This window comes from Streptopelia decaocto (assembly GCF_964273445.1).
Source record: "Streptopelia decaocto genome assembly, chromosome: 14".
NCBI lineage: Eukaryota > Metazoa > Chordata > Aves > Columbiformes > Columbidae > Streptopelia > Streptopelia decaocto.
Window position 1 is genome coordinate 13245714 of NC_138669.1, and position 23916 is coordinate 13269629.

At 42.0% G+C, this 23916-nt stretch overlaps 1 protein-coding gene across 2 annotated transcripts; it reads left to right on the forward strand.

Moving 5' to 3' along the window:
* Nucleotides 1-7836: 7836 nt before the first annotated feature.
* ASIP (agouti signaling protein) lies at nt 7837-23159 on the forward strand. Of its 2 annotated transcripts, none has more exons than XM_082065444.1 (4): nt 7837-8043; nt 19892-20094; nt 21262-21323; nt 22769-23159. In XM_082065444.1, exons 2-4 carry the CDS (start codon nt 19914-19916, stop codon nt 22943-22945), a joined length of 420 nt encoding a protein of 139 aa, XP_081921570.1. In that variant the 5' UTR covers nt 7837-8043; nt 19892-19913; the 3' UTR covers nt 22946-23159. The 2 variants fall into 2 exon arrangements, with proteins under 2 accessions (XP_081921570.1, XP_081921571.1); XM_082065445.1 differs by having other exon boundaries at nt 19940-20094.
* The last annotated feature ends 757 nt before the right edge of the window (nt 23160-23916 follow it).

The window sequence follows — 23916 nt, forward strand, 5'->3', positions numbered from 1 at the left end:
TTTTCTTTGGTGGTTGATTTTTAAGCAAAATAAATGTCTAGAAAGGCCTGAAAACCTGCGTTACCTAGGAAGCTCTAGATAAATCAAAGGATTTAGCAGGATTAGCTTCACTTGACTTGCAGTGAAATTTCCTGCAATGAGAAAAGCCAGAGCTGCCCATGTGCAGCATCTCAGCTATGATGTTCAAATCTGGCTGGAAGTACATTTTCCTCAGCTACATGCCTGGGGTGAGTAAACTATTTCTCAAGTGAATGTTTTGCTTGTATTCACAAATTATTCATAAATTTGCAATTCACTGTTTTTCTAAGTTACAACAAAATATTTTAGGAAGATATAGCTTGAGGACTGTACATGTGATATGGATTTGTTTAGCAAGCTAAAAGGAAAATACAGGGGCCAGAGAAATCTATGGCTTAAACTCTCTGCTTATATGTACATGTGAATAGATATACAACATCTACTTTAAAAATAACAGCACTGGCCAGCTGAAACATGAAGGGTAATAGATACTCACCAGGTTTTTAAATAAAAAATGAATATATTAAAAAAGGAGACAAGAAGTTTTAGTTAAACGAAAATATTAATTTCTGCAACCCTTCTTTATGGGCAAGACAGTGTTTTTCTTCTGCATTTCAAATGATAATTTTGCCTTTAGAAATGGGACACTTAAGACTTAATATCTTTTCATATGAAATGTATTTTTACTGCTTGTAGAGTTTTGGCTCATACTGACCTTAAATTCTCTATATTATAGAGGAGAAATAAGTAGTTTCTTCATTGTGGAAAGTTAAATCTTGTTTTCTGCTTCAGAAGTGATTCCACTGAATGTTAGATCATTTTGAATGTCATTTCCAAAGCTTTTTGTTGCCCTCTTCCAGTACCAGCAGCTGTTCTTTGTGAACATTATATCTTGTATATGTTCAGATTTATACAAGATGTTTCTATGATGGACATAAACTTCTGAAACATGTAAACACACTGATGGTATTAGCAAGGATCAGGGGCCTATCGCCTTTCTTGCGTATAAAATAAGAGAGTGGGAGGTCTGAATATTCGAAGCATTTAATGAATAGGTGGTGCTTGATTTCATGTGCGTGCAGTTCTGTGCCTCTCGCACAAAGGTTAAAGAAGTTTTATGCTTTAAGATTAATTCTAGCAAGTTTCCAAGAATGTTTACTCCATTCGGATAATTAGGGCAATTATATCAATAATCTTAATCTGAAGTAGCTTTAAGTTTTGAATAGTAGAGAAAAAAAAAAAAAAAAAACAAACACAAATCTATTCTAATGCTGGTTTAGCTTTAGTGGGGGATTTTTCCCTCCCTTTCAAATCTCTTTGCAACAAAGTGTACAATTTATTCTGAAAACATATGGTAGCACTATTGGGAACTGTCAGATGCAAAATGCTGTTGCAAAAGACAGAAATGTGGGAACAGTAACTGACTATTATGGGGTACTTAAAATCCTTTTCTGTGTTTAGTTAGAAAGTAGATATACTAGAACAATGCAAATCTGTTTAGAAGGTTCCAAGATACCAACAGCACAGCCTGTTTTAGCACTTAGACACATCCCTCAGAGCACAGTAAATTACAAAGCTGTGAAAATGTTATGACTGTAACATGAATAAACCAAGCTATGAATGTAGAATGTAAATTAGCTATTTAATTAAAATACTATATTTCCTTTCATGGCTTGGTCATGACTATCATTAGAGCTTGTAATTTAAAATTAAAAGAATATAACAATTCAATGCAAAATGCAGAAGTGTTTCCCAAACCTCATTTTATATGTATAGAATGTACATATGCAGTGCATCCATTTGAGATTTTGAAGCACAGTGCTGCACCACATATTAGTTTTGCCATGAGACAGCAGGTGCTTCAAAGAGTAATGAAAATCCCTTCCCTAAAATCATTTTCAATGTAAAGTCCTGAAAACCTGTCACAGATGCGGCCAGATCTGAAATAGTTGCAACAAGTAGCGTATGCAGAAATATTACTGTCAGATATGAACGCGTGTCTGCCACCTTTAAACTGATGCCACTACTGCCTCTTTCTTCCCTGCGTTATTCCTAATGCTTCGTTCTAACCTGTTTCACCCTCCCTGGCTTTACTGTTCGGGCAAGTGAAGAAACCTTTACCTAAGGACACCTCCTCTCAAGTTTCACCACCTATTTCTCTGAAGCAGTAACACAAATTTGAAATATTTATCCTTCAGTTTAACCCGTTTCTGATTAAGTATGATTAAGTTAGGATTAACAGTTCGTGGGTCATTGCCATTATTAAATAAACATAGTGAAAGATGCTATAAATTAATTGTTGAAGTTTTTCAGTCAATGCTTTGCCTAGTGTTGTTCCAATCCAAAAGCTTTCACGTTTTCAGTATTTTCATGATCAAAATACCCTCTGCATTTCTCTTCTCTGAGAAATTTAAATTACAAAGCAAAATCATATCTCAGATTGGTCACCACGTCCAGAAAATTAGGGCAAGAGATAAAGAAGGAAGGTCCAACCTGGCCAACAAACTTTAGATCATTGTAAGAGTGGAAGACAACTCACATTATTAATTTCCTAGCAATGAAATGAGAGCAGCTGTGGTAATAATAGCCATCACATAGCAACGTGTGGCTGGGGAAGGTTGGCAGGTTTTTATGTTGCTTAAATGCAGCAGTAAATCCAGGACTAACCTGTAGCCATGTGTGGATTTTGTTCATTTTTGACTGTTTCTAGTGAAATAACATTCTTTGATTTCTCAGATTTGAGGAGAAAGCATTAAATGCCAGACCTCCAAGCCTAAAGATAACACATTCTTCTGAACTGATGTAGTATTATTTCACCAAAATGTAATGGAACCATTTGCAATATTTTACTTAAAAGCATGAATAGGATTAATTTCACTTGCATCATTCATGTGTCACTTCTCCAAACACTAAGGTTTCTCTGAACGTTCTCCAAATAGGCCCATCTTCTCCATTACTTATTACAGAAAAACCCTCTAATTTTGTAACGGTGCAACTCCACAGAACTAGCAGCAAGAGATGTACCACTGAGCCATTACAATGTCGATGTTAAACTGCCTTCCACTGATTTTTTGAAAATCCAGGTGTGCATAAAGTGGCATTTCCACGATATTTGTTACATCTGTTCTCATACTAAAACAAGAACTGGGTCAGATATAATCTCTTTAACCAAGTGATCTGCTTTAGGGAGGGATCAGGACCTCATGTTTAAGAGAATGAGAAAGCTCACTGAGAGGTGATGGCCCTTCTGCAAAAGAACTCTTCCATGGCTCATTTGATTGCTCGAACCTCATCCTATCATGATGTTTCAGACTTTTTAGTACTCTATTTTTAATTATTTTGATCCATCTTGTCATGTATGGGTGAGATTTATTTGCCTGTAATAATCTGTTCCCTTTTTAAAATATTAGGCATATAAACTCCAAATTTCCGCTCTGCTGTTCCTTCTATTAAAAGACTTTTGTTAGTTGACGGTTATTTTGTATTTGCATTCCCAGATCTCACTGTACCTGAAAACCATAAAGGTTTATAATCGGAAAACATCTAATTAGATGTCATTGACATAAATCGATTCAGAAAGCCTGTAAGTGTCTCAAAGTATGGAAATGTGGAACTTTGACTTTGCTCAGACAGGGTTTCCCATCCTTACGCTGTATTTCCACCCAAAGGCACATGTAATTTCTCCTCTTAGAACTGAGCAGCATCTTCTTGTGCATTCTGTAATTGTCTCTTCAGATTGTCCTTCCAACAAATATCGCCTCTTGATATTAACATGTCGCAGAAGCGGAGAACCTTCTTCCTAATAAAATCAGTGACAGTCTTGTAAATAACAGCAACTTTTATTTCAGCTGGGCTTCTAACTTTCTTATTCATATATCAGAAAAAAATAACACCTTAAGGCAAGCTGCTATGGTTTTCAGAATAGCAATGGTTTCCTGATAAAAGCATTTGCAACTGAGGAAAAAAAAATAAATCACAGAATCAACTGGGTTGGAAAAGACCTCAGAGATCATCAAGTCCAACCCTTGGTCCAACTCCAGTCCATTGACTAGATCATGGCACTAAGTGCCATGGCCAATCTCAGTTTAAAAACCTCCAGGGCCGGTGAGTCCAGCACCTCCCTGGGCAGCCATTCCAATGCCTGACCACTCTCTCTGCACAGAATTGCTTTCTAATCTCCAGCCTCGATTTCCCCTGGCAGAGTTGAAGCCCATGGCCCCTTGTCCTATTGCTGATGCCTGGGAGAAGAGACCAACCCCCACCTGGCTAGAACTGCCCTTCAGGTAGTTCTAGAGAGTGCTGAGCTCAGCTCTAAGCCTCCTCTTCTCCAGACTGAACAAGCCCAGCTCCCTCAGCCTCTCCCCATAGGGCTTGTGTTCAAGTCCCTTCCCCAGTCTTGTTGCTCTTCTCTGGACCCGCTCCAGCACTTCAATCTCTTTCCTGAACTGAGGGGCCCAGAACTGAACACAATACTCCAGGTGTGGCCTCCCCAATGCAGAGCACAGGGGAAGGGTCACTGCCCTTGTCCTGCTGACCACGCTGGTTTGGATACAGGACAGGACACCATTGGCCTTCTTGGCCACCTGGGCACACTGTTGGCTCATGTTGAGCTTCCTGTCCATTAGTCCCCCAGGTCCCTTTCTGCCTGGCTGCTCTCCAGCCACTCTGTGCCCAGCCTGGAGCGCTGCAGGGGGGTGTTGTGGCCAAAGTGCAGGACCCGGCACTTGGCCTTGTTGAACTTCATCCCATTGGAATCGGCCCATTTTTCCAGTCTATCCAGATCTCTCTGCAGAGCCCTCCTGCCTTCCAGCAGGTCCACACTCCCTCCCAACTTGGTGTCATTAGAAATGTTACATTCCTGTAGCAAAATAAGGATGGATAAGGCTGCTTGCTGCCACACAAACATAACTTCAAAATCAGAGATGTTACCAAGAGGAGTCTGGTCTCATATACCCATGAAAGACATCAAACCCTATTATAAGGTTGTATGAATCAGTTAAAAAATATGATCTGCAAATATCCCCAGACTATTCAATGGACTGTGCAGATGATGGATGCACATGGATCTTTGAATGGCAAACAGACCACGTGTGTATCCAGATCCTTGTGGGAACGGGAGAAAAAATCTTCCTCTCGTATCATCCCAGTCCTAATGCAACTAAGAACATCTGCAGACAGATGTGCACAGGAGGAGGGTCCTGGGCACAGGTAGGAGGGAGGTGTGAAGAAGCAAAGGGGTCACACAAGGGTATGTGTTGCCGATATCAAACAGTAATGAAATGTATGGGGAGAGAGCCAGCAGAAATTAGGAGGAGATGGAGACGATGACAAAATGGGGGAGTTGAGAGAGAGCAAAAAGCCAGGATAGTTAAAAAATAAGGTGGATAAAAGAGAGAAAAGAGGGCTTGAAAATATATCAAAGAGAGGAAAGGGAAACAGATGGAAAAAGAAGAGTAGAAGAGTATGTTCACATGATAGTATAGAAGAAGAGGAAGAAAAGCCAAGATGTGCCAGCTGTGGAAAAAAGGAAGAAGAAAAAACAACAGAAAAAAGGAAAGGCAAAAATAAGTGGGTTTTTTTTTTGTAAACTTACAACAATGGGAAATACAATGACAAAAACAATAAGCCAAACAGGGAGAAAACTAAATACTGACTGATATCAGAGGAGAGAAGACACACAAATGCGCATCCGCACCAGGCTCCAGCGGCTGGTTCTGTGGATGCAAACCAGCCTTCCTGCATCATGTCTGAAAAGCTACGTCGTTTTCCAGAGTGACAGTCGACTTCCATTTCAAAGCGGCACAGAACAAATCCCTGGGATTTCTTTCTTCTTTAAATGAGAAAATGAATTACACCCCACAAATGTCTACAGTAGAATGAGATGTAAGCTCTGTGCCTCGAGGCTGGAATAGAAGCCAAGAGCAGAATTTGGCCCTAGGTAACAGTAGTGTCGGGAAAATAGATTTTCTTTATGGGAAGTTTTGACTAAGGCATATTTTTATTTCAAATGAAAAAAAAAATATTTATAAAATAAAACATTCTGAACCCGAACTTTTGAAATAGAAAAATAAGAGCACTTTGAAAAGAAATGAAATTGCCAATGCTGTAAATACCCCTGCAAATATCAGCACGTAAAGTTTTGTAATTGAAATTTTTTCAACCGGAAAATTTCATTGCTGTTAAAGCTTTTCATGGGATAAATGGCATTTTTAACAACTGAGAACATTCCAACCCTCTAGAATTCAACCACTTGTACTGTGAAGTGTGCCTCTTCGTCACTCAACAAAAGCAGAGAACAACAAGGGAGAAACATCTGTCCTTTCTAAAGCCTCAGAAATATTCTCTGGTCATACAAGCCCGTCTTCCTCCTGCTCAGAGCTACTCTGAGGAGCTACTCAGAGCACTACACAGTTACTCATCGTGCTTGTCCCCGTCTGGTCCCTCAAACGTTGCTTCTCAAGCACGTTCAGGTAACTTACAGGCGACACTTTGTTTTGCCACATTTCTGGCTGCTGGATGCACCTTCTCCTCGTGCAGGAGCTCGGTTGGTGACTTAGCGCTGAGTGCTGCAGGATCCAAGCCAACGCTCTGGATGCTTTTTGGGAAAGCAGAGGGTAAGCACTGTGCACTTCCTTCAGTAGGAACAGAGTCCCCGGATGTTCCGCAATCTAATTTTGCTCATATTTTAACACCAAACACGATAGTTCCGGAAAACCTTTTGGTCTTTGCTATATTTGCCTGTAACAACAACCGAGCAACGTTCAAACTGAATTTAGGTACTTAAATTGATGTTGCAAAATTTAGGTAAGGTCATCCACACACATTCCAAATCAAGTCAGGAAACTAACTTTTAGTTAGGTTAAGAAGGATTACAAGCAAAATGGCCTAAGCCCCAAATTCCCATGGTACAAGTCATGTTATCATAGGGATGCTTAACAAGTATCTATTTATCGCCTGGCTGAGTTCTGGCAAAGCACAGCAGGTTGGCCAAAAATGGCTGGTTTCACATCAAAAACTTAATTCCTGATCACATCTTTTCACTATTACTGCCAGCCTACAGCTTTGTGAGGAACATTAAGAGAGAGTTACAAATGTGTGGCTTGGTTCCTTCTTCTATTATGTAGTTAAACCCTCGAAATTGTAAAGAGGCATTAGATATGCTTTGGATAATTGTGTCCACATTCTGGTAAACTCCTCTGGGTTTTGTGTGTGCAGTTAAAAAAGCCTTTCCTCCACTAGGTTCTAACTTTTAGTTACTCAACAAATCTACCTCATTGGAGTAGAGGCAATTAGTGAAAAACTCCACTATTTTCATGCTTAGGAAACAGCCGAGGAGCTGCTCACGCACATGCCCAGTATTTATATTGATTTTTCTAGTCAGCGAGACTGCCAGATATGGAACTTTGCTGCAATGAGCCCGAAACAAGAACTAAACAGCTTGACAGATATTTTTCTTGGCAGGTCTTTTCAGTTATTCCCCTGCTCTGAACGTTGTTTTACCTGAGCGACAGGAAAGTCTGGCTGCCTTTCTCTGCTGCCACCAGCTGCAAACGTCTCCGCATCGCGACTGTCCCCGTGGCTTTCAAATGGGGAGAAAAAGGAGGGGCTGAGGGTCAACTTTGCAGGAGAATTTTTCAGAGCAACGGTCAAAGACAGAAAGGAGGAAAGGAAATCCAAAAAAGGGCACTGAGAGAAAGCAGAAATTCAAGTAGAAAACAATAGACTGTCCATCATAGTTATGATTTTGTCAGCTAAAACTTCATAAATGCTTCTGCATTGCTTTCGGGAGAAGGTGATACTTAAATCCGCCTGCTCGGCAGGCAGACGGGAGCGCAAACAGCTCCGAGAGCTTTGCCGATATTGCCTGCGGAGCCGCAGAACGGGGACGCGACCTGCCCTGGCTCTCCTTGCAGCCTGATGAATCAGAGCAAGTCACTGTTTGAGCAGCACCGAAACATTTAACCCCTTCCACGGGATATTTCACTTCCCCTGTGGTGCCTGGACTTAAAAGATCATATTTTACCGGTACGTGGCACTGAAGATACTTGTTTTCCTTTACGCTTGAATCAATGCTGCAAATCTACCGCCCTGGCCTGCGAAGCAGTAAATCTTAAAACTCTCTTTACTTTCGTATTTTACCTTTTCTGCTCTTCTCCATTTATTCACTTCTGTTTGCAGTCTGACTGTACTTTCTCTACGTTCAGTACTGCCCGTGATTTAGATTGGTGTGATTCTGTTTGCTATCCCTGGCTCTACAATTTTTTGTCGTAAATTTTGCTTCTTAGTTTAATCTACTTGTATCTAAGCTTTTTTTCTGAAATCCTTTTAAATGTTATATTATCTTTATACACTCTTTTACCGTGCAATTTTTATGTTACGCTTCCTAAGCTGTATTTTTACGCTGCTTCAATTGGTTAACTACCTTATTTTTTGTCCCTGTCCAAGGGGGGTAAATATAATATTGAAATGAAATCTTTATTTCCCTGAAGCTTTTATAACTCCTGAAAGATTTTAAAGGTTTGGATTTCACGTGTTTTTGTAATATTTCTCTTCAAGCTTTGGGCTGTAATCCTTTTTCTCGTTTCCCCTGACTTTTCTCTCTATAGCATGTCATAAAAACCTAATTCTACACTAAATATATCCAAGTGCCTAGTCTTCCGTTAGTATTCATAATACTATCTTTGTGCACGTTCAGCAAGCAACAGCTGGTTTATATACTTAATAAGATGAAACGTAGAGCTAATTTATGATCACCATTTGCAATACCAACACTTTTCTTCCAACCTACATTTCTACGGTGCTCCTCTCGTGACTGCGCTCACTAGAAAATGAACAATAAAACCGCTCATTTTATTGCATTTGTTATTTTCCTAAATAGATGCATTTCTCACTGTCTCCTATCTTTTTGCCTACTTTATTCCCTACTTTATTTCTCCTTGTATATCATGCAGCACCATCTTCTGATTGAGACAGGAAGGGTTTGTTTTTAGTGGTTGTTTTAGGCATTTTTTCTTGTACATGGAGAAAACCAATTCACTGCAAAAGGAAAAAGAATTTTGCTAGTTTCAATATAGGCTTTTATCTTTAGCGTTGCCTTTAATCTTTATGCACAGACTCAGAAGTAGAACTGCATGCATGAATTAGGCCCTGGTATTATGCAAAGTAAAGACCTACTAAAACCCTTGACTACATAGTTAACACCTTATTAATAAAGTGTGCATGCTCATGTTGTATACATTATTTGCATAGAATAAATATTGTGTAACTTTTAAAAAGTTTTAACAACATTTCTTAAAACCAGCAAACTCAATGGGAAAACCCAATGATATCTTGAGTCGCATTTGCTTATTCAATTTGTTTTTCATATCATGCTGTTTCTCTTCAAACTTCTCTGACTCAGGTGGTTAAAATTCTGCTTAAATTGAATTAAGTACATTGAATTTGAGTTACAAGGGAGCAGAAGGCAGCGCTGGCCAGTGGAAGCACTCACTGCACCTTTTTCATTTGCTTCTCTCCGCACTTTTAAATGCTCACACCATGAGAATAATCTGAGATTCATTCTCACCTACAAACACTTAGGAAGCCATGACATTAATAATAGTGTTTAATTCATTTCAAATCCATTGAAGATGATTTTAACTGTTTAGCTAACTGTTCAGTATGTTTTCAGCCCATCAGTGGCAGTATCCCAGTTAAAAATCTCTAAAGGGAGTGTATGCACACGAGCCTGTTTCTATTCTTCCTGCAGAGTTCCCTTTTGGGAGGATTTTGCCGTGTGATTTTCAAAGGTGACTATGACCGAGCGTAAAGCGACCCTGAGATAAGGAGCCGCTGCTCTTTTAGGGAGACTCTGGGAAGGTGGCACCAATAATGAACCCCGTGTTTCTCATTGGTGGTAAAACGTTTCCTTAAAAGCAAAATTATAAAGGTGACCAATCCCACTGGGGAACCATCCACGATGAATCATTGGTTGTAATATACGATAAAAGATAAGCAAGCTCCGCGCTGAGCAGATGTAGCGCGCTCCTGTAATCAATTAGAAACGTGAGTTAGCAAGAGTCCACACAGGCACTTTTCTGAGCCAAAAGCATGTGGGATCTACAAAGGCTTCTTTCCTATCCTATGTTTTATACAAAATAGCAGAGAAGCAACTTAGGGCAGATCATCTGAAAATAATACACTTAACATTTCAGGGGACACAATGCATGAGGGGAAAAAAAAGCACACTCGTTACTATATATTTTATATACATCCCTAAAAAATATCTAGGTATATTTTAATTAGAGGTTCACCTCGAGCCTTTTATCATTTGCATATTGAATTTCAAAGCCTGTTGTTCCAGCATATGCTTTCTATGATTTTGGAACAGGCTGCTTCAGTAGGTCTGGCTCAAAGCCTGACACTCCAGAGGTGAAGATGATTTATTCTCCTAGAGCTACAGAGATTTCAGAGATCTCAGGACTGGGCGGGTAGGTGGGGGAAATAACCACTTTGAAATAAGTGGAGATGTAGGTTTTCATTGGTAGGAAAACTGTAATGTCAAAACTGTAAAAGCAGGGTTACCTATGAGAAAGCCGTCCCCAAAACGCTCGAGCTGAAGTGAACATCCCCACTCCTGGCACGGATTGAGAGACTTGTGAGATTGTAAATAAAACTGGAAGTCTAATCATTAGTTAGGACATAGCACAGGCAATTATGCAACTTCCAGCAATTTTGCTTAGCATTTGTATTTATTATTAAAAGTAAATAAATGAATAAACATAATATAAAGTTTCTGTAGTAGAAACCCCATATCAGCCTTCAGGTAGATGCTCTAAAGCATAATTATTAGTGGGCCAGAACAGTCCAGATCTCGGACATTTTTTAGGCCCAGCTTCTACTTCTGGTGACTTCATCTCATTATACTTTTGGCATCTTGCTTGAAAACCCATCTGTCACCCTCTCCTCCCTCCAACTCTGCTGAGTGCCTTCAGGAACTGAGACACTCTGCAGTTTCTCTTTGGTATTAAAGAGATTGAGAGCTCTTTTCAGACATACCTTCCTATTCCTTTGATCATTTTTACAGTTTATACAAACTCTTTTCACTCAGTGGTGTTCTTGGAGTGTCTTCCAGAAAGAGCCGTTCCAATATCAAATAAATATTCTCCTGTTGAAGTCGGTCCTATTTTCAAGAACTAAATTAACAGTTTTGACAGCAGTGTTACACTGCGAGCTTGTTTCTACGTCAGATCCCAAATGCTTTTGAATCACTACTCTCTAGAACAGTATTTCCCAACCTGAACATAAAATATTTGTTTTCTTAAATGTTTGTCCATATTTTTTGCATTCTTAAAAGGCATGTTGTTTTCCCTCTGGGTAGTTTACCAATTAACACATATCTTCCAGACTTTTGTCTTTGACCTTGTTTCACACTTACAAGCTATAAATGGATTTCCCTTCTTCCAGGAAAAAAGCTGTGCCTCACAGCACTTTGAAGAGATAGTCCAGATCTCTTGTTCGTCTTGAGTAGATATCAAGACTGCTCCAACATCTTTCTTCCATATGGTGCATGATGTCTGAGTCACTGATGCCAGGTTTTTCCACACACAGACAAGAACCATGTAATCAATCTTATTCTTATTTTAGAATCATAGAATAGCTTGGGTTGCAAGAGACCTCAAAGATCATCTAGTTCCAACCCCCCTTCCATCAGCAGGGACACTTTCCACTAGACCAGGTTGCTCAAAGCCCCGTCCAACCTGACCCTGAACACTTCCAAGAATGGAACATCCACGGCTTCTCCAGGCAGCCTGTTCTATTGCCTCACCAGCCTCACAGTAGAATATTTCTCATTTACATCTAATCTATATCTCCCCTCTTTCAGTTTAAAGCCATTACCCCTTGTCCTATCACTAGAAGCCCTTGTAAAAGGTTCCTCTCCAGCTTTCTTGTAGTTCCCCTTCAGGTGCACACATCCTGGATTGATCAGCAAGGCTCATCACCACAGCTGTACCCAATCTTCAATGCATGTACTGTATTTCAGTAACTCCTTAAATCATAGATTAAGATTTCTCTGCTGAAGTGGTAGAACCTTTTATGTTTAACATTAGTTAAGGAACTCTTAGATCTTGAGTTTCCTGACAGTTTTCCTCAACAGTTGTCGTTATGTTCAAGATAGCATTCTGAAATATTTGCCAACTGTTTCTCTATACTCTTGCTTTCACTTCAACTAGAGTAGCTAATTGAGGATTTCTCAGCAGCAGGAGCCCTGAATAGTTTTTCATTTTTGTAGATAGCTTAGGGAATTGTGACAGAAATTAAAACTTTTTTGGCACGTCTCTTAGAGTTGTTGCATGCATACGCCTTCCCATTCTATCAAGCCACACCAGGAATTATCTTTATGAGGAGGATGAGAGAAGACCAAAACAGTCACCTCTTATTCTACAAAATTTCAGCAAGTCAAGTCATGGCTATAATGTTTCCTCCCTTCTTAAGAAATAGGCTTCCCCTACCACTAACATGGATGATGCATCACCAGCTAGCAGAGTCAAGGAATAAAGATTTAAAGATTAAATTACAAAGATTAGAAAACATTGGGAAACTAAACTTCATGGGCAATCCCAGAGCAACATTCACCTCAGCCTGAAGTGCAGGCTGTATAAACCAAACAGTATTGGTCACCCTCCAACAACCTGTACAGTGTATCACAACTGCCAAATTGCACCTAAAGCAAAATATTCATAGATTAGAATACAGAGGAAAACATATTCCCAGGTAAACTAAAAATTTATTGGGTTTTTATTGTTTTAGATATTCTCAAGTCTTTTCAAATGCAATTGCAAAAGCCAAAGCATGAAAACTTGATCCCCAAATGGCCCATGAGTTCGAAGACAAGAACATAACTGAGGAACAGCAACACACTGTTCTTTTCCTTCTCATGCTTCCAAGGGCCCACCTCATAACACACAAAGGCTAGAAACCACTAAACCAACCAGAATTGAGCACATTTTAAATATGCATGCGCACTACACGACCACATTTTCATAAAGCAGCTGTTTATTACACGCTCATTCAACTCTTCTCATATTTCAGGGGCACACAAAACAAGGGCAGATGTGTTAGGTGGGGTTGGCAAAGAGTTTTCCAGGGGAGCATGGAAGCACATGGGAAGGGATTAAGGAATTCAAGTGGATACCTAAACACCAAAAGCTCTACAAGATTTGTCCCTATGATCCTTCTCCCAGAACCTCAGAAGTATATGAGAGGTCCATGGGAACCTACCATTTTCAGCCCATTCCCCCAACACTGAACGAACACAAATGCATTGAGATTCAGCTTCAACTTCAAATAGGGCCTCCTGGTTTATCCTAAGGGGAGAGCTTTGCTTGCGTTGCTTTTATTTTAAATTATTTTGTGGTTTGAGGATGAGTAGCAGCTATTTCTTAGTATTTACATTTTGACAGTGCCCTTTAAAGTCTTCAAACACGTATCTTTGCTTTGCATTCTGTGCAGTCAATCCTAACATGCTATTAGGAAACTAACACCGCTGAGGAACCCCTGGCTGGGTCTGTGGGGAGCGGCCTGGAGCATTAGTGATTCCTACTCTTCTCAGGTGGAGTCATTTGTCATTCCTTTCCCTCCAAACACCCGTTAACACATCATTTCCCTTATTTCTATTCCTTTGCTGAAACCTGATGCTTGAAATGGGATTGCTCTAAAGACTGGATAGCATGGTTCCAAGTGACAATGAAATAATCACCCAGAATCTCCCCAGTCATCCTGCTAACCTCAGTGTTTAATTTCCTAACTTTTTCTGTCTCTTTCCATCTTAAAATCTCAACATCTTTCAAGGCATCCATTAATTCTCGCTTTTTTCCTTGAATTCCCTCTGTGGTCTCCCCAGGGCAGAGTAGAGGGGCAGGAGAACCTCTCTGACCTACTGACCACCCCCTTCTAACCCACCCCAGGTACCATTGGCCTTCCTGGCCACAAGGGCCCAGTGCTGGCTCATGGTCATCCTGCTGTCCCCAGGACCCCCAGGTCCCTTTCCCCTACGCTGCTCTCTAATAGGTCATTCCCCAACTTACACTGGAACCTGGGGTTGTTCCTGCCCAGATACAAGACTCTACACTTCCCCTTATTATATTTCATTAAATTTTTCCCTGCCTGTCCTTTTCAAAATGGGAACACGGCAGCACAACATAGCTGAGGATTTGTCGGTGGGTGACCGAGCAGTGTAATAGTTTCCAGTATTTTATATTTCTTTCTTCATGTACTTTAACATTTGCTTTTTCTAAGCAGCCGTTTTCGGCTATTTATAATTTTGTTGGTTTATTCATGAGTTGGCCCAAGTTTGTCAGACCTTCTAAGAAAATTTCAGCTTGTCTCTTCTAGTGTTTATGGCAGGCTTTATTATGAATGTCTTGAACTGTTCAGTCTGTTGTTGTGTGAGGAAAAATCTCTAAATAGACTAAAATCAGCTGTGACAGGAAATGAGTCAAATGTACAGGGTGTTTCTGGGGAAATAAAATTTCTTCGTGAAGACTTTTAAGATGACATCTCAAAAAATAAATTAAAGAGAGACAATAGCTGTTTCATATGATCTGTCATTTTCCAAATTTACATTGAGGGAAAATGTCTGTGAGAGCTAACGACTTGTGTAAATATTAAAATATGTTATTTACATGTTAAATACGTTAAGCCAAAGTGCAGAGGAAACAGAATAGAAAAGGATACTGCAGTCTCTGATGACAGTCAAAAAACTTTAAGTGCTTTCTTTTGGTTTTAAATGTATTCCTGTCTTTCTCTTGACAATAAAGGGCACACGTTAACCATTTACTTACATAATTTGCAGAACTGTGCCTACAGTGTCGTGGTTTAGCCCCAGCCAGCAACTACGTACCACATGGCTTCTCACTCACTCCTCACCTCCCAGCCCACCCTGCTCTCTGGTGGGCTGGGGAGGAGAATTGGAAATAAAAGTTAAAACTTGTGGGTTGGGATAAAAAACAGTTTAACGGGACAACAAAGGAGGAGATAAACAACAGTAATCAAATAAAATAATAGAAAAAGTGAGGGATACACAATGCAATTGCTCACCACACAGAAAACTGATGCCCAGACTGCTCCCAGGCAGTGACACCCACCCCCAGCCAGCTCCTCCAGCTTATATACTGAGCATTATGTCATATGGTATTGAATATCCCTTCGGTGAGTTTGGGTCAGCTGTTCTGGTTGTGTCTCCTCCCAGCTTCCCATTAAAATTAACTCTATCCTAGCCAAACCCAGGACATTCGGTGGTTAGATTTCAGCGCTGTGCAAGACTAAGCCCCATGAACAATTAAAATAATTCCCATGTTAAATTTCCCCTAGCACATTTTAGCTTTATTACAGCAATAAATGATAAGCCCTAAAGACACTCACAGAATCCCAGGATGTCAGGAATTGGAAGGAACCTCGAAAGCTCATCCAGTGCAATCCCCCCATGGAGCAGGAATACCCAGATGAGGTTACACAGGAAGGTGTCCAGGCGGGTTGGAATGTCTGCACAGAAGGAGACTCCACAACCCCCCTGGACAGCCTAGGCCAGGCTCTGCCACCCTCACTGGGAAGAAGTTTCTTCTCAAATTTAAATGGAACCTCCTGTGTTCCAGTTTGAACCCGTTGCCCCTTGTCCTGTCACTGGTTGTCACCAGAAGAGCCTGGCTCCATCCTCCTGACACTCCCCCTTTCCATATTGATCCCCATGAATGAGTCCCCCCTCAGTCTCCTCTTGTCCAGCTCCAGAGCCCCAGCTCCCTCAGCCTTTCTTCACACGGGAGATGCTCCACTCCCTTCAGCATCTTGGTGGCTGTGCTGGACTCTCTCCAGCAGTTCCCTGTCCTGCTGGAACTGAGGGGCCACAACTGGACACAAGATTCCAGGTGTGGTCTCCCCAGGGCAGAGTAGAGGGGCAGGAGAACCTCTCTGACCTACTGACCACCCCCTTCTCATCCACCCCAGGTACCATTGGCCTTCCTGGCCACAAGGGCCCAGTGCTGGCTTATGCTCATCCTGCTGTCCCCAGGACCCCCAGGTCCCTCCCCGCTACGCTGCTCTCTAATAGGACCCGCAACTACTAGAATCTGAGGTTGTTCCTACCCAGATAAAAGACTCTACACTTCCCCTTGTTATATTTCATTGAATTTCTCCCTGCCCAACTCTCCAGCCTGTCCAGGTCTCTGATGGCAGCACAGCTTCCAGTGTCAGCCACTCCTCCCAGCTTGGTGTCAGCAGCAAAATTGCTGACAGTAACTCTATTCCCTCTTCCAAATCATTGATGAATATATTGAATAATACAGGCCGCAGTACTGCCCCCTGAGGCACTGCACTAGATCCAGGCCTCAACTGGACTCTGCCCCATTGACCACGACTCTCTGGCTTCTTCCCTTCAGCCAGTTCACACTCCACCTCACTACCCGATCATCCAGACCACACTCCCTCAGTTCAGCTGTGAGGATGCTGTGGGAGACTGTGTCAAATGCCTTACTCACGTCAAGGTAGATCACATCCACCACCCTGCCATCATCCATCCATCTTGTTATGTCCTCATAAAAGTCAATATGGTTGGTCAAGCACGACTTCCCCTTGGTGAAGCCATGTTGACTGCCCCTAATGACCCTCTTATCCCTGATATCCCTTGAGATGGCACCAAGGAGAAGTCGTTCCATCAGTTTCCCCGGGATGGAGGTGAGGCTGACCGGTCTATAGTTACCTGGGTCCACCTTCTTGCCCTTTTTGAAGACTGGAGTGACATTTGCTTTCCTCCAGTCCTCAGGCACCTCTCCCATCTCCCAAGACTTGGCAAAGATGATGCAGAGCGGTCCAGCAATGACCTCAGCCAGCTCCCTCAGCAGCCATGGGTGCATCCCATCTGGACCCATGGATTTATGGATGTCCAGATTGCCCAACTGCTCCCTAACCCAGTCCTCATCAACCCAGGCAAACTCCTCCATTGTCCTGCCTTCCTCTGAGGCCTCAGCGGTACAGGATCCTCAGCACAGCTTCTGGCAGAGTAGACAGAGACAAAGAATCATTCAGTAACTGCCTTCTCTGTATCTTCTGTCACCAGGGCACCCATCTCGTTCATCAGTGGGCCTACATTGCCTCTGTGGTTAGTTTTATCTGCCACGTATTGGAAAAAGCTCTTCCTGTTGTCCTTGACCCCTCTCGCCAGGTTTAATTCTAAGGAGGCCTTAGCTTTCCTAGGTGCCTCCCTACACCCTCTGAGAGGAGCCTTATATTCTCCCCAAGGGGCCAGCCCCTCCTTCCATGGTCTGTAAACTCTCCTCTTCCACCTGAGCTTACCCAGCAGTTCCTGTTTAACCACGCAGGTCTCCTGGCTCCCTTCCTTGACTTCCTACGTGTCGGGATGCCCCATAGAAACAGTCCCTGAACACCAACCAACTATTCTGGGCCCCTTTACCTTCAAGCAGCCTTGCCCATGGGATTTCCCCCAGCAATTGCTTGAAAAGGTCAAAGTTTGCCCTGCTGAAATCCAGGGTTACAATTCTGCTTGCTATCCTGCTCCTGTCACATGAGATCCTGAACTCCACCATCTCGTGGTCGCTACAACCCAGGCAGCCCTCAACCTTTACTGCTTCAACCAGACCCTCCTTGTTAGTGAGGATGAGCTCCAGCAGTGCACCTCTCCTGGTTGGCTCCTCCACCCTTTGCATCAGAAAGTTCTCATCAATGCACTGGAGGAACCTCCTGGGCTGTGCCTGGCTGGCTGAATGGTCCTTCCAGCAAACATCAGGGAAGTTAAAATCCCCACCACAACCAGGGCCTGTGACTGTGAGGCTGCTCTCAGCTGCCTGTAGAGGCCTCATCACCTTCCTCACCCTGATCTGGTGGCCTGTAATAGACACCTACAACAGTATCACCCCTGCCAGCCTGCCCCTTAACTTTCACCCACAGACTTTCAACTCACTCCTCATATACATTGTAGTTGCTCTCTCACATAGAGAGCAACTCCACCACCACGCCTGCCTGGCCTGTCTTTCCTGAAAAGGACACAGCCATCCGTGACCACATTCCAGTCATGTGTGCTGTCCCACCATGTCTCTGTAATTGCCACCAGGTCATAATCTCCTGCCCTAACACAGGTTTCTAACTCCTCCTGCTTATTCCCCATGCTGCCCGCATTGGTGTACAGGCATTTCAGAGGGCGAGCCGAGCACACCGATGCTTTGGCCTCGAAGAAGTTAATTTAAATGGTACTTTAGAGGCATGTTGACATGGTCTCCAGCTGACAGTTACATGCCAGCTGTGCCAGTACTCCAGATGGGCAGCACACACTGATCTGAAAATTATAGATACATTATAGAGAATATCCCGTACCCAGGCTAAAAAATTACTTTAAAAAGCAAAATCTACATCATGAACACCCCTGTGTGCAAATCTAAACAGCTTCCAGCACACAGCTTGCTCTCTTCACTCCACCTCAGAGCATGGAAACAATGAGATCACAAATGTCTACATCCACCTGTCACAGACATGTCCTGTAGCATAGAATCATAGAATAGTTTGGGTTGGAAGGGACTTTTAAAGGCTATCTAGTCAAACCCTGCTGCAAAGAGCAGGGACATCTTCACCCAGATCAAGTTGCTCATCCAACCTTACCTTGAATGTCTCCAGAAATAGGGCACCCACCACCTCTCTGGGCAACCTGTTCCAGTGTTTTACCAACCTTATCATAAAGCACTTCTTCCTTCCCTGCATGTCTAGATCCTGTAAAAATCAGCATACTTAAATGTTAAGCAAGCTAACTTTTTTTTAAGTAATATATTTTCTTTGACCAGCTGGGCATTTGGAAAGTGTAGACAAGCTTTTTGACCTGTTCTTCAGGTCTTTTTTGAATTTCAAGCATGCACCTAAAACATAAACATCATTGGGAATAGTCAGGTTGGTAATGTTAGTTACATAAAAATAAGTTCTAACTCACCTGAATGGTTATGGTTACAATCTAAAGGGTTATCTGCATGTATAACTATGTGTTAGAACAGTCTTCAGAATGCATCAAGAAATCTCCATCAGGTTTGGACATTTTTTGTGAAACGAGACAGGAAAAACAATAAAAGGGTGTCTCTTCTGTATAGAAAAAAGTCATTACAACCAGATTAATTGCTCAAAACATTTGGTTTCACTCCCTTTTCAGTGATAAAGCCACTTCTAACTTCAGCAGTGTTAACCTATGAGAAAAGGAGCCAGGGACTTTCTTCCAGGGTGTATGGCCACGTTGTATGGCAAAGCTCAGGTTTCCCCATAAGTGTGCTCAAATCCCACAGACTTCACTACATCTTCAAAGTTTAAGTACATTCTAAACCCTAAGGCCCCTGAATGCTTTATGGGACTGGGCCTTTTATACCTTGCCTGAGTTACGGCTATGATTTACTGCGGAATCAGAGCAGCCACATTGGGGTATAATAAAACAAGGTATTTCTTCATTACTGCTTTTTAAATGGAGAAAACTCATTGGAAACAATTTGTGTTTTGGGGTTTTTTATTTTTTTTTAATTATTGATATTTTTCTAGGTTTTCTAGCATGAATTTGTAAACAAGATTTCCTAGGACAAATCTAATGATGTGGTTTTGCTGGTCAAAAGTGACAGCGATTCTTCTCATGCAATAAACAACTCTGTAAAACGCAGTGGGAGGAGCTCACTCAGCTCTTGGGAAAATAAACCTTCTGAGCTAAGAATCAAGAAAAATATTCCCTCTAAGAGAGTAATGTTTGAGAGAGTCCTACGTGCTCCGTATCAGAGGCAAAGTGCCGGAAAGAACTGCCAAATGTTGCTGAAGCTACACAAGCCGACAGAAAACCATAGATGAGGTCCATATCTTCTACACGCAGGTTTGTATCGACTTTGGTTTTCATGACAATGGAATTTTTCCTCCCCAGGATGGAAAGTAAGAGCATGTTCCTAAGCCTCCTACTGTGCTACAGTGTGCTCAGAGCTGCCCATTCTCACATGGTCATCGAAGAGAAGACAGAATGCAACCTGTCAAGGAGCAACAAAATGAACCTTCCAGATCTCCCGCCCATCTCCATCGTAGGTTAGTAAAATCCGCGGTTCGGGCCCAAATTAACAAGATGTGTAGAGAATACAGCTGTTGATTAATATGGTTTGTTTTGATGGCTCACTGCAGCATTGCAATGTCATACAAGTGCCTTAGGAGCACACAGAACTGCAGGGGGAACGCAGCTACAGCATCCAAGAGTGGCAACGTGGCAAAGCACAGTTTAGAGTTAAAAAATCAGCCAACTTATTTTAGTTTTACAGATTTCACTTCAGGTCACATCATACTCTAAGTATGTCACATCATACTGAATGTTTTATCCAAATCATTCATTACATACAGGTACTGCTTGTTACAAGCCTCACACACACAGAACAAAGGTGTGGAAAATATCATAATAGATTAGTGAGCCAGGAAAGATCTCACACTTGAACAGAAAAGTCTTGCTGTGTTAGATCCTGAGTCTTAGCTGCAGAATTAACATACAGTAATAAACAGCATTAAAGCTGATATAATAATAATAACAATTACAATAACTTTTATCCCTCAAGCAATAATATGGGCAAGTTCACAAATACTAGAGTTTTTATCTAGAGAAAAAAAAGTTACATCAGGCATAGTCTGAACATCCTTCCCCTCCTAAATTTACCTGATCCAAGAGTCAACTCCACAAATATTCACAAAGGTTTCAAGGCTACAGACACGTTAACTAAACACCTTTGCAAGTAACGGTTTGTAAAACAAGAGGGTGGGTAGAAAAGGAATGAAGAGCTGAAGAATGAAAGGTGGCATCACGCGGACGAGGAGTTTATACCAAACCAGCCAAGAGTTTTTTGCTTGTGAAAACCAGGAATTCCGAACATTTTTCCTGTTTTTGTTCATGTGACTAATGTGCATAAGTACCTACAACTTTTACACAGATATTTTTAATTTGATTTCTCTGAAATTATTTTCCCTGTTCACATTTGACCCACTAATGTATAAAAAAATCCCTCCTGAAATACAAGCATCAGTGTTTTTCTGCTTCACACAAGCAACAGTGACGGCAGGAGTTCGGATGTGATGTGCGAGGATGGCTCCTGGAAAGGTGGCAACACAGGTTACCTGCCTTCTCTCGCGTAGAAAATAGTATTAAGCACCTCAATTAAATAACGTGTGCTGTAAAACTGATTTAATATTAATGTTGTGCTATTCTCTTTGAAGATTTAACAAAAAGATCCCAGAAAGTCAGCAGGAAAGAGGCAGAGAATAAGAAAGCTTCCAAGGTAGGTGGCTGTTCAGAAAACACCATTGAGTTCGAATGGTTTATTACTTCCATAGTTCTCCTCGTTGCATTCATTTGCAAGGTATTTACAGCCATTCCCCAACTGAAATGATTCACATACTGCTTGAAGCTCTAAATACTGTAAAACAAAACATTAATAGTGGAAGGAAAACTATGTGACCTTAGATTAGTTAGAGGTTATGGTTTGGGTTTGGGAGGGCTTGTTGGTTTTGATTTTGCTTTTGTTTTTTTACAGTCCTCTCTTACCCAAAAGGTACTTTGGTTGAAAATGTTAACTAGCAATTTTATCAGATCAGTAGATTGAGATGGATAGATTTCCTTCATGTGATGCTACCCATAGGTCTGAATGTGAAGTATTACATGTGCTGGGCTCCTATATTTTTTAAGTTGTCTACAAGAGTAGAAAACAGCATTTTTACTCTGCTTTTAATATGCCACGATCACCATTTATAGCCAAACCAGTCATTGCTGCAACCAGAAACCTTTAGAGCTCCTTCTTTTCCATTCTTGTTCATGTCTGCTGTGGGCAGCACTTCCTAAATTTGCACGATGACCCCGGTCAAAAGGGGCCTCAGGACGTCATTTAGTCCCACCTTCAGCTCAAAGCTGGACGTTCTTGCCATCAAACTTCGTCTAAGTATTCTTGCTTAAAAGCTCCTAAGGCACTTAGAGACCTCAGAACGCTTTATCTTAAAACTGAAACTCCCGAGAAACTACCAAGTTAAAAGGCCCGTAGGGCTCCTGCGGCCGGAGGGCTCCAGAGGCCTCTCCCAGGCACATGCTGATCAACCCGAAGTTTTCCACCCCCCCAGATCACCCCCAGCGCAGCAGCACTGCTGGGCGGGCTGGCAGATCTTTTCCAGCTCGCTCACCTGTCTGCAGGTGACGATTCCCACGCACAGAAGGTCGCTGAGCTCCAAAGGCAGCGTGACAAACAAACCACGCAAGGCCGAGCTTTGCTAAGTCACGTCCCCTTTCTCTCAGCTGTGCGGTTTAGGAAACAGAGCCGATACCAGCCCCACAGATCGACATGGAGGTTTCACTCCTTCATTCAAAAAGGCTGGGTTTCCAAGAGTAATTCCTTACTTTGTTTTACTGATAACGTCGTTATCTTTGCAGTTTCTTGTGTCCCTCTTGTGCCACATTCTTCCCTACAGAGCATTTTCCAACGCTCTATCCCATCACATTTCTAATTGCTCAACATATGGGGCTCATGAGGTTTAACATTTTGCTCAGTGGGCTGGTCTCAAGCCGGCATCTCCCTTGACACAGACCCACCACATCTCCATGTTCCTACTAATATAGACCTCACTGCCAACTCGCCTCAAGCCAGAAGCTCCCATAGTTCACTTTCTTTGCACCTATGCTTTATTCTAACCTGTACTCACCTTACATTTATATGTATACATTTATATTTTCTTCTAGAAAAAAGCCGAACCGAAGACACCTCCGAAACCAAGGCCCACACCAGCTGCTGACTGCGTGCCCAACTTCAAAACCTGCAAACCATACTTAAATTCATGTTGTAACTACTGTGCATTGTGCAAATGCCGAATTTTCCGGACCATCTGCCAGTGTCTAACGTTAAACCCAAAGTGCTAAGCCAAACTGGGGATGCAATAAGGCTTCCGTCTTTCATTAGCTTCTCAACTGTGTATTTCAACCTGCCCCATGTACGTAGCAATCGAAGTAGAGAGCTTTGAAGCTGGCAGCTTGGATTTGGTCCTCTTTATATTAAATGGACAATGTGGGGTTTTTTATGGTGTTAATGCTGTCATAAACAGGATGTTTTTTCAGGGAGCAAAAAAACAGGGTAATTGACATTGAACAGGTATATTTAGCAAAACTGACCTGCATTTTAAGAAGAATTCTGGGGTTTTGGGTATTTTTGTTTGGTCAGGTTTCTTTGAAGGGTCATATTAACCACGTATTAATCACATTTTTGAACTGGCACCACAAACCCTGCACCAATGGCATGCAAAGAGCCACACTACAACAGGACCGGTTCATCCTGTAAGGGACCAAACTTGCCTTCACCCACAAGGAGAGCACAGCACCAGCTTCTAACACAGCCAAAATACCACGTTGGAAATGCAGGTTTCACACACTGAGCAAAAATCAGGATGAGAATTTATATGGGTTATTTTCTGGGAAAAGACAGACTCAAACCAATAAGGCAATTTTTCAGTCATCCCCAGTTGAGCATCAGTACCTCCACCTGCAGGGTTTTTGGTCACCCTACCAGCAATCAGTATCTCCAAGGTGAATACTATACATGTGTACTTGAACCCTGGACATACCTGTGCCTCATGACTTCAAAATCAGATTTCTTTCCCCAGCCATATCCACAGGAATAGAGTTCTCAGCCCTTCTCCTGCTGCCAAGGATACAGTGCACATCGAGCCCCAAAGCAGCAACACACCCCCAGGACTTGGAGGAAGAAAAGATCGATCAACAAAAATAGAACATGTATCCCACATTACAAGCCATCAGTCTCTCTGTCTTGTCCCATTTTACCATGAGCAACTCCCAGCACCCACCCACCCCAAGCATGAATTTAGGTGGCAATCTCC